Here is an 11,596-nt window from a genome sequence, read left to right on the forward strand (position 1 = left end):
CTGGGAGGCCTGCTGCTACTGGCCTTACTGGTCCTGGCCCTGTGGAAGGTAACCACTCACAATTCAAGAATTTGAACTGGGACAAATTCTAATTGAATATCTGCCGTTCCTTTTCTCACAGTGGAAATGTCTAATGTAGAAATCTGTAACTTAAGTTCATTCACCATTGACTTCTATTTAAACTCAGTTACATTTATCTGTAATTCAACTTTGACGCATTACAGTTAAGAGTTAACAGTTCTAATGAAATATATTTACAACTTTATGTGAATGTGAAGGTGAAGTTTTAATGGTTTAGTTTAGTTTAATATTAAAACTGGCCTGGTTTAGTCCACAGAGACTGATGTTTGTCATATAAATGAATGAATGAATGAATGAATGAATGAATGAATGAATGAATAATAACCTTTGAATTCAGTCTGTTTGGTGTCTGATAAGTTGCTTGTTTAACCGTCAGTGTCTGTCCGTCTTTAATCTGACGTTGTCGTTTCTTCTCAGCTCGGCTTCTTCAACAGACGCAGGAGACAGGAAGAGGAGGAGCAGCCAGTAGCCAATGGGAAGGCAGCAGAGGAGCTATAAGGTGTGGGCGTCGCCGATGCTGCGTTCTGTCGATCCCCGTCGACTCGTGAAGCCACAAAGTCCGATCGCTCGAGACGAGGATCACCTGAATGCATCACAAGCCTCCACCTGTCACTCAGGGACCCTGATGCCCCCCCCCCCCCCGCTAATCGCTCAACCAGTCACAGCCATCGATGACTAATCAGCCGTAAACATATTAGACAAGTCAGCAAAACAAAACACGCCCGCAGTTTGTTTACTGTACAACCTATTTATGAACCAGCCAATCAGCTTCAGCTCCAGTCAGTCAGTCAGTCAGTCAGTCAGTCAGTCAGTCAGTCAGCAGCCAGAGTTATTTAATGATCTAGAAGAACAAGTCATGTTTGATTCTTCTGTTTATTTTCAGTACGGTGGCCCTGAAGGACAAAACACAAGCAGAGAGAAAATTTACTCCAATTCCAAAAATAAAACCAACAAAACAACAAAACACAAACAACAAGAGAACAACAACAAATGAGACTTTAGCAGGACGGTTCCTTCACTTTTTGTGTTTCTATTATTATTATTATTATTATTTAATGTGTTTTGTCCATCAGAGCCTCCTGATGGAGGGTCTAGGTTCTGTGGAGCCGGTACACGATGCGTTCAGGTGCAACAGCAACAACTGTACGAAACCAGACTGTGTGATAAACAAACCAAAAGGAGAAAAGATGCGGAGACACGTCGTCCGTCTGATCCTTTGATCCTGATCTGATTCAGGTTTTCCTCTTTTCCCACAAACGTCTTTTTCATTTCACCTCCATCACTTCAGTCTGTGTGTGTGTGTGTGTGTGTGTGCATTCGTTTTTTATTTCCTCTAATCTTTATCCATTAATGGCGTTTACGCGACGAGGTGCTGACCTGTGTGACCTGTTGTGACCTGTGTGGTTCCATGTCGTGTTTTCTCAGTGAGACCTGGAGCCGGTTTCACTCCCACACTAACGGCTTCAGATCATGTGGCCAAACTGGGAAAACCTGCCCGACCACACGAGAGCGGACGCCTCGCTGTGACGCCGCTCACAGCTGGTGTCTCTAACTGAGAGAGAAGAGACAACACAAGACTACCTACGATGGCTGGTTTTACATTTCCTTCTTTTATACTAATATAAATTGTAAATGCATCTTACAAACACATATTGTTTATTATTTCCAAATTTATAGCTGATGCACTTTTGTTGTATAAAGTCAAACTTGAACTGTAAATATACTCGTGTATGATTGAGGATGATAATAAGGATAGTGGCATTATTGTTTGATATGAAGCTGTTGTTCAGTTGCCGCTCTGCCTGTGGATGTACTCGTCTCACATGTTCAGTGTTTGTGTTCATACAGGAATAAACATTAGAGATGTAAAAGGTCGTGTGTCATGTTGTTCTTCATATTCATTCATGAGGTTTTCAGTCTTTTTCTCGTCAAACATTGTCATTTATTTTATTAAATTAACATTAAACTAACTCTTTGGACGCCTGGTGTCTCTGCTTCACGTCACTGAAGTTTAAATGTGTGAAAAGCAGCAGAATGAAAAGTAAAAGTCATTTGATGTTGCAGCTACAGAGTAAAACAGCGTGAGAGAAGGTATAATTAACTTAACTTTTATAGTTCATCCAGGTCTTTGTGAAGAACCTGGAAAATATCTTTATAAACATTTTAAGAGTTCAGATGTTCCTCACGGCAGGAGACAGAAACACAGAACACCTGCACAGGTGTTTCCACTTCCTGTGGCTGATCAGCAGGTGGAAGGTGTTTGGAGCTCAGGTCACCAAACTACATGTGATCAAACAAAAGGTTTTTCTGCCGCAACAAGTTCATTTTTGTTTTGATTTTGTTTTTCTAATAAAACGTATTATTTTAACTTTAGTTTTTACTCGTCATGTTTTCCACTTCATGAACCAGAGATAAATAGAAGGAAGAAAACTCTGGAGTCACAGCTCAGGTTTAACACTGAAACAGGAAACACATTCCTGAACTCCTCAGTCACTCAGGATTCACACACTCATGTTCTCTGAAAAGGCGCCGCAGGTTTCTGCAGCTCAGTGAGTCGCTACAGCTAGCCAACCACTATAACGGCATCCGACTGTCACTCAAAGAGGCCACGCCCTCAGTCCTCCATAACTGTAGTCCTTAATCAAATGTAAACAGGTGAGTTATATATACAGGTGAGTTATATAAACAGGTGTCATGAAGGAGGAAATCAGCTCTAGAGACCAAAACAGTTTCTGTACCAGGCTGTAAACATGTTTATTTCTGCTGTAAAGTTGGACATTTTAACATGGGAGTCTGTGGGGACTGACTCACTGCTGGAGCCAGACTCTAGTGGCCGTTAGAGGAACTGCAGCTTCTGGTTCTTCAGTCAGAGTTCGGTTCATTCACATCTGAGATGAGACAGTTGAGAGAAGTTAATTATTATAATTATGAGAAGTTAAAATTCTGACTTGGTCAAAATCAGATTAAAAGTCACTTTTATCTTTCGTCTCATATTTGACAGTTTTTTATTTTTATCTCATAAATTTGAGCTCTCGTTTCAAAATGTGACTTTTTAAATCAAATTTTTACATTTTCTCTCACTATACTGAATTTTTTTAAAACATTTTTTTGACTTTTCTTTATATATTTTCTTTTACTGGCAGGACTGAGCTTCTGTACAAGCTTGAACCGACTTCTGTAATAATCAACATAAACAACAGGAGAACAAAATTGAATGCAGACTTTTAATTTGACAGCATTCATTCTGCAGGAAGTACACGACAGCTGGCGTCTCTTAAAGTTTCCCGACATGAGGAGAATCTTTGGTCAGAGTCAAACCTGCTGCTGTGTTAAATAAAAACTATGATGAGTTCAAAATAAAGTTAGCATTCTGAATGGCACATCATCATCATCATCATCATCATCATCACCTCACACCCTTTAACATCCAGGCAGAAGCCACCTGTACCGCGCGGTCACATGGTTAGTAAAACACACACACACGCTGCAGCTGCTGGAAAAGTCAGACACTGAACACAAATGCTAAACAAACATGGACGCCGTCTGACTTCACAGCGTCCAGCACCAGATTTAATTTGAACTCTTCAAACACCTGATTGTTAGAAGATCTGAACAGAGACCGAGGTGAGACTTAGACCCTGTTATAATTCACTCTGTATCTACAATAAACTTCTTCATCAGGCGTCTACAAAGTTTCTACAGTCACAGTTCCTGAAGCGTTTCCTTCAGTTCACTGACCCGTCTGTTTGAGTCCAGACTGGAACCATGACGCAGTCTTTGATCCTCACGGACAAACAAGAAATAAATATGGATGTGTTTCTTCCCGATGCATGAAAAATTAGCCTCGGCTTTGTAATCATCCGACGTGTTAAATCTGCACACGCACGCAAATTCATCCTCAAACAGACTGAAGCAGCTCCAGCTGTGACGAGTGAAGCAGTGAAAACAGACCGATCCAGATGTTCCCAGATGTGGATCTGACCTGCAGCATCATCAGTTCACCTGTGACAGCTCATCATTCTCTCACCGTCGTCTCATCCCCGTCACAAGTTCTCTGACTCAACAGTCCAAGCATCAAATCCTCAGGCGGGAACCTGCACCCGCAGAATTACTGCTGAAACAAGTAGTGGATTGATCGATTGGTCGATCGAGTCATCGTCAATAAAAGATGACAAACATTCACGTGTTCAGCTTCTAAATCTTACGATTTTCTGCTTTTTAAAATAGTTCTTCTCTTTGGATTTTGGACGAGCAACAGGAGGAAGTCAGACTGGGCTCACTTGTAAACTAAAAGATTATTCACTTATTAAAAACAAATGATGTTCAGATGAATGGATCATTAAAATAATGAATATCATAAATATCTAAAAGAATAGTTTGACTTTTCGCTTTAATATTCTTCAGTTGTGACGTTGGGGTTGATCTCTCCCTCGTGTCTGTGTCGATGTGAAGCTCCAGGATTTTGGAATCCGAACATGTCACCATCCACCAGAAGACAAATAAGCTCATTGACTGATCAATAAATGCAGCAGCCAGGACCAGGACCAGGACCAGGACCAGGACCAGAAACCTCTTCATGTTTCAGATCTACTGAGCGAAGCACACGTGACACAGCTGAAGCTGCAGCAGCTCTGAGGAACATGTGATGCATGTGACACCTTCCTCCACGTCTCAGACTTCACCGTTTATTTAAAAGATAAAAATAATCACAATATTAATAATTATTATAGTAAACGGGGGTTTCCCCTCCCTCACTTTTCAAAATAAAAGCTCATCGACGAGCATCTACAGACAATCAAGCACATGTTGGTACCGTGTTCTGGGAGAATCTGGTTCATGTCGACCATTTGGCCAAAAGTATGTGGACACTCGACTGGTTCTGTGAAAAAAACATCGCTCCATCATGAAGACTCAACATGTTTCTGAATCGTCTCCTCAAACCATCAACACACCGTTAATTCATCCTTTGGCTTTTTACTGAAAAAACAAACTGCTAAAAGCTGAAGGTCACAAGATGATCTACAGGAGGAAATGAAAATAACTTGTTTTTTCCTCAATGTGAGTTTCCTGTTAAATTCTAGATAATTTGACATTTTCCAACTTTTACAAACGATTAAAATTCATCTTTTACAGACATATTACAGCTGTGATGACGGGCCACATGAAGACATTGCTTCGTTTTAAAGGGACAGGGAACCACTGATTTAAGATTTCCTTCCAGTGGAACCAAGAGTCTGAAGGTTTGTGTACAGGGGTGTCCACATACTTTGGGCCACAAAGTCAACTTCCAGTAAAACAAGCGAGAAAAAAACAAAATAACCTCCATTTAAAACAGAGTTAGAACCTGAAGTCGTCAGATGATCCTGTTGTTACAGTGAAAATAAACCCAGTGATGATTCTCATGTTAAAAATAAATCATGTGTGACAGGTGATACATGGACAGCAGGTGAGGTCATCTCTCTCTCTCTCTCTGCGATAAGGCAAAACAAGAAGCAGCGCGGGGATGAGACGTCCGTCCTCTTTCTCTCTCTCTGCTGGTCTGCGCTCGACCTTCAGAGCTGCAGCAGCCGTGAGACAGACAGACAGACAGACAGACAGACAGACAGACAGACAGATGCCGAGTGCGGCTGCTGGTATTTAGCAGTTAATACTTATAATAGGAAAAAAAAAAAGCAACCAACTCTTTCTGTTTTTTTTTTTTGTTTTTTTATAAAAAAGCTCAGAAACGTTTCGTCCTGAACCCTCGTCCTCGTCCTCAGCACCGTGTGATCTGTTAGAAAACAATAAGAAACTCTTTAAAAAGACGCGAGTCCGTCCTCGCTCAGTGGAACTCCACGAACTCCTCCAGCGTTTTGGGGATCTGGTTGCGGTAGGTGATCTGGTGCTGGCGGACGGCGCGCGCCGCCAGGCACTTGAGGCTCATCTTCATCTGCGTCTTCAGCAGGATCTCCGACACGCCCGTGGTGCTCTTGTCCAGAGGCGTCTTCTTCTGCTTGTTGGTCATGTCCGTGTGCGCGCCGGCCTCCACCAGGTTGATGATGATGGCGTGCAGCGTGAGGAAGTCGCTGATGGGCCGGTTGTACTGGACGATGACGTGCAGCGGGGTGTTGCCCTCGTGGTCGATGGCGTTGACCTGCGCGCCGCAGTCCAGCAGCAGCTTGGTGACCTGCGCGTTGGGGAAGCTGCAGACGTCGTTGGTGTGGAAGTCGTCGACGGGCGTCGTGGAGCTGATGGCGAGGTGGAGCAGCGAGGAGCCCTCGCGTGAGCGCGGGTCCAGCTGGATTAGGTCATAGATGTGCTTGTTGATGCGGGCGCGCTCCTCGTCGCTGCAGGTGGTTTTGGTGGAGATGCACGCCAGGTACAGGAAGGTGAAAACGTTCGACTCGTAGTTGTCCATGGCCTGCGGCAGCTCCGACTCGGCCGCTGCATCCACCCGAGCCATGCTGCGCTGGATCTCCAGCACGCTGCAGCTCAGCACCTGCTCCACCGGCGAGGCCATCACCTGCTCCTTCAGGTGCACCATCTGGGAGAACACCTGGGCGAAGCGCAGCAGGTCCTTGTGCGTGTTGCGGTTTCCTTTCTGCCGCAGACGCAGCGCGTGAAGCCACAGTTTGATGCACTGATCAAACTCCATGTTGTCGGCGTAAACGGCGCCGCGGTAGATGATAGGGTGTGACACGTCAATATTGTCCGAGCCAAGGATTCGCTCCCGGATCATCAGCCCCTCCATGTGCAGAGCGTCCCGGTCCACCCGGATCGCCTCCAGGTCTTGTGGCGTCCGGCACTCGCTGCGCCCGCCATAGGCCTCGATGGGCGGCAGCAAGTCTTTGGCGATTACATTGTCTGAGTCGCGGTAGCGCTCCGTCATGGCCGTGTACAGGTAGTGGTAAGTCTTCTGGATGTCATAGTTCTCGCGGTCGTTGGCGAAAGAAGCACCCAGCAGCTCCAGGGCCTCGATGCGGCTGCCGGCGTCGCAGTCGGCGTGCGCCAGCAGCAGCTCCACCACATCAGCCTTACAGCTCTCTGCGGCGACTTTCAGCGGCGTCATACCGTGTCCGTTCACCACCATGGCCGCCTGGCAGTGCACCAGCTCTTTCACAATCTCCAGATGTCCCGCCTCCGCTGCGAAGTGCAGCGCCGTGGCGCCGCAGTGCGCCTTAGCATTGGGGTTGGCGCCCTGCTCCAGCAGGAACTTGACCACATCAGTGTGGCCCTTGTAGGCGGCGATCATCAGGCAGGTGTTGTTATACTTGTTGGTGATGCTGATGTCGGCCTTGTGTTCCACCAGGTACCGCACAATGTCCAGGCGCCCATCGAAGCACGCCGCCCGCAGCGGGGTGGAGTTGGTGATGGTGGTGTGGTTGACGTTGGCACGGTGACTCACAAGCAGGCGCACCACCTCAAAGTGCCCCGCCCCAGCTGCACACCACAGAGCTGTGGCCCCGTCAATGACATAGCTGCAGAACAGAGACAGGAAGTCAGAACTCCACAAGAGAACCACACACAAATGTATTTTAGTTGACCTCCATCAGAACGCCAACACCCGAGAAAAACAGGACTGTTTTCACGAGCTGACTCTGAATACGAAGCACCTGAACGCATGTCAACACATGGTTGAATCACGTAAACAACAGAGACTGTAAATAAAGATGGACGACACCTCTGTGAGGTCACCCACAGGTTTCTGGAGCTCAGAGTGAGCTGCCCCACCGTCACCATCTTGGCAGTGTCTGACTCCGCCCCCTAACTCCCAGCTAATGGCTAACATGGTCAAAGAGGAGGGGCATGAGTGGAGCTGTGTTAAGTATACCAGGCTGTAAACATGTTTATTTCTGCTGTAAAGTTGGACATTTTAACATGGGAGTCTATGGGGACTGACTCACTGTTGGAGCCAGACTCTAGTGGCCGTTAGAGGAACTGCAGCTGCTGGTTCTTCATGTTGATGCTTCATGTTTGAGCCTCAGAGGTTGATGCTTCATAAACAACTTAAGCTCAAACATAAACACAGAGCTGGTCTTCAGTCAGGAGGATTTTAAGTCACTGTCCCACCCACGTTTAATGTAGATGAGACCCAACCCGACGACAACGACAGGCTGTTGTCATCACACTGAGGCTCATTTACATCTTCATTGATGCTCGTGCTGATACTGACAGAGCAGCAGCTGAGGGACAACTTTGCTTACGTAAAATATAAAAGGGCAAAATCATGATTTTAATCAGTAGAGTGACTGATCGGTACTGATAAGTTTTCTAGAGTCTGTACGACAAACTCATTTGAGTCAGGTTGGTCTGGTGGTTTCATATCCAGTCCTGTTCTGTGCAGGTTTTGATCTATTACCAACAGATACCAGTACATCTTTATAATAACTAACTATGACTGGTCTCAGCTTCCTTCAGTTTAAACCTTAAAAGTTATTATCTAAATATGAACATATATATATTTTCTTATTACTCTGGATAATCCACAGAACGCAGTGAACAGAACTTTCCAATCCAAGTTAGGACATCGTTGTGATGAAGGTTTGATCCTTAACATCTACATTAAACATTGTTTTTGGAAGTGGAGTTTATTTATTTATTTCTTATTCAAGCATTTTGAAAACTGACTGATTCTTTAAGTCATTCTTGACAAACATCCACCGTCTCCAGCTTCTCAGGTGTGAGGGTTTTCTGCTTCTCTGTGTTTTACATCAGGGTGACGATTTGTTCGGATAAAATACGCAACATGAAAAATACCTTGGGTTTTAAAAAAAGCGTGACAAGCATTTTTCTCTGGATGGATTGATTCATCGAGGAAATAATCTGAAGGTTAAAGTCCATGTCTGACCTTTATTATCAGCAGTTTCCAAAGAGACAGTTTCACCAGAAGAAAGTAGCTGCAATAGACTTTGCTGTTCCAGAATAACAGAGACTCCGTTTCTAGAAAGTTGAATTCTTTAAGTGTGATTTTACAGCACTGTTATTTTCACTACCGCTTACTCTGTTAATTATGTTCTTAATTAAATGATTATTAATTTTAATGTCTACAAAACTAGTCAAAAAACAACAACCACAACTTGTCGAGAAACATAGTGGTTTCAGATTAGTTCAATAGTCCAATCAACAATTTAAACACAAAGAGATTTAATTTCCTCTCAAAACTTTATTCTCACATGTGGAATTTATGGAAAAATACTGAAACAATTAGTTGATTATCAAAGTCACTGCCAATTAATCATTGTTCAATGACTAATCAATGAATCAACTAATCATTGTGTAATAACTTCCATACTTCCAGTGTATAGGGGCGGAGCCAGAAATCTCAGGTATCTGGATACCTGGATAATAATGAATGGTGTGTGCGGGTAAAAGTGAGAAATTACGTTTTTGAATGAGGTGAATTTAATTAATTCAACTCTTACCCGTCAAAACGAACCGTGCCGGTCTGTTCCGTGTCCACCCTGTAGTGGTCCAGGAGCAGCCGGACCACTTTGTCGTGTCCGTTCCGGGCCGCGATGATCAAGGGGGTGGACCTCTGCCCGGCCAGCTGGGTCACATAGCTCAGCAGGTACCGGGTCTCCGCCTCGGAGTGGTTGAGCAGCAGCGCGGCCAGGGTCAGGACTCGGCCCTCGCTGGCTGCCTTGTACACGTACCCGGCCAGAGACTCCATCTGAGCCCGACCCGGAGCCAGGACCTCCGCTTTCCTCTCAGCTGACGCCCGCAATGTCCACTCCTCCAAAGCAAGCCGCCTCCCATTAAACTGTCGACCCCGGCCCCAGTGCTCACATGAAACAGGAATATTCTCCCTCACAGCCACGAGAGAAAACGTTACGGTCAGGTTTCAGTTAAACCTCCGGGTTCTGGGCTTCTGTCTCCGGACGCTGAGTACCAGGCGTCAGCTGAGCAGGCTAGCCGGTTAGCTAGTCTGCTAACGTTAGCGACGTGTTCATTTAAACCGACACTTTCCCGCTCCAGGCTTCATGAAATTAAACTGGCGCCTCGTTACTCGGTCTAATGAATCATCCTCTGGCGCTGTTTCTGTCTGAAAACTCAAAACAAGGCGGAAGTTTCAACAACAAATTCAAGCACTTTCACCTTCTGCTAGCTAGTCATCTACCGGAAGTTATCGTTCAACTTAAAAATACCTCCGACTGGAACGTTCTCCAGTTGATATGAGTTCCACATTCTATCCGCGTGGTTTTTTTTTTCAAACTTTATTTCAATGTTTCAATGTTGACAAAACACGAGGGAAAATACAAGTTAAAGATAAATAAGTGTAATTACTTCGTGACATTTATTTAAAGAGTAATTTAGACAAAACATTAAACAACAAGGAAGGTTGTTGCTTAAAACAAATTAAAGTAACAAACTAGACAGACGACGTTTAAAACACTTTTTGTTAAAAGGAGATTTTAGACAGGCTTAACACCTTAAAACATATCATATTGTGTTCTGCATCAATTTATTACAAAAAAAAAAAAAATCAAAGATTTAAAATCAAAATAAATTGATCTTTATTGTCCATTTTGTGTGTTACAACTAGACAGAAAACGTGTTTCTGAACCACTGTCCACTGCCATCACAAAATCACTTTCAAGGAAAACGGGGCAAAATCCATAAAATATTTTTCATAAAACAACCAAAATATTTTCTAAAGGTTTTACAACATAGAGCCACCACTTTGTACAACATATAAGACCCTCTAAATTTACACTGATGGTGTGAAAAGAAAAAAAGAAAAAGAAGTACAGTACATCCTGGCAACTAATTTTCAAAATAAAACATTCAAATGTCTCTAATTTCATTCTATTTTAACTTCAGCTGCGTGTTTATTATATTATAATAACAAGTTACTTCTATCTCAATGCCATGACATGTGTGAGAACATCTACAATTCCACGACAACTGCTGCGGTGACGTGACTGAAAGCTCAGGAACCTCCACCGTGAGATTGTTTTGTCAAACAAGATTCAGGATAAAACAGAAAACGAAACGAATTTGAACGTGTTGTGTGTTTATGAAAGCAGAGCGGTTTACTTCGGATAAATCCAGGTTGCTGACAGCAGCTCTGTTTAAAACATTTTTTGTAATTATAGCAGTTGTATCTCTTGGTCTGTCCACCACTTTTCTGAAGACTGAAATATTCAACAACATCTGACATGAATATTGTTTTGTCCAAACATTCACCTTCTCCTTCAGATGAATCCCACTGACTCTGATGATCCTCGGACTTTTCCTCTAGCGCCATCATCAGGTCACATCTTCATCTATCCAATACTTTGTTTAATGACCAAATACCTGCAGAGCTAATGACGTTCCCATCCGCCATTCATCTTTAACTTTGTTTATTGTGTGTTTTGTCTCTTTATTGGTGAATTAATTAAACGGTTACTGTCTATATCTGTATATCGTGACACCCTGAGTCTTGTTTTCTTGAACCTTACAGTTGAAGTATGTTGTCAGGGTACAGTGAGGTACAGGTGTGCTGAAGTGCAATCACCAGAGTCCAGCTGAAACTGATCAGAGGCTTCTGCTT

General features: G+C 43.8%; 1 protein-coding gene and 1 long non-coding RNA gene across 2 annotated transcripts; one reads left to right on the top strand and one right to left on the bottom strand.

Moving 5' to 3' along the window:
• Nucleotides 1-1,952, top strand: LOC147819343 (uncharacterized). The gene is made up of 2 exons (XR_015437030.1): nt 1-48; nt 499-1,952. It is a non-coding gene; the product is annotated as an uncharacterized LOC147819343 (long non-coding RNA).
• A 1,339-nt stretch (nt 1,953-3,291) lies between these two features.
• On the bottom strand, nt 3,292-10,196 carry fem1b (fem-1 homolog b). Its single transcript, XM_023402656.2, has 2 exons — nt 9,483-10,196; nt 3,292-7,538 (listed from the first exon to the last, which is right to left on the bottom strand). Exons 1-2 carry the CDS (start codon nt 9,728-9,730, stop codon nt 5,903-5,905), a joined length of 1,884 nt encoding a protein of 627 aa, XP_023258424.1. The 5' UTR covers nt 9,731-10,196; the 3' UTR covers nt 3,292-5,902.
• Between the last annotated feature and the right edge of the window lie 1,400 nt (nt 10,197-11,596).

Source organism: Seriola lalandi, unplaced genomic scaffold (assembly GCF_002814215.2).
Source record: "Seriola lalandi dorsalis isolate HSWRI2012SDOR001 ecotype SW California unplaced genomic scaffold, Sedor1 jcf7180002053974, whole genome shotgun sequence".
Classification (NCBI taxonomy): domain Eukaryota; kingdom Metazoa; phylum Chordata; class Actinopteri; order Carangiformes; family Carangidae; genus Seriola; species Seriola lalandi.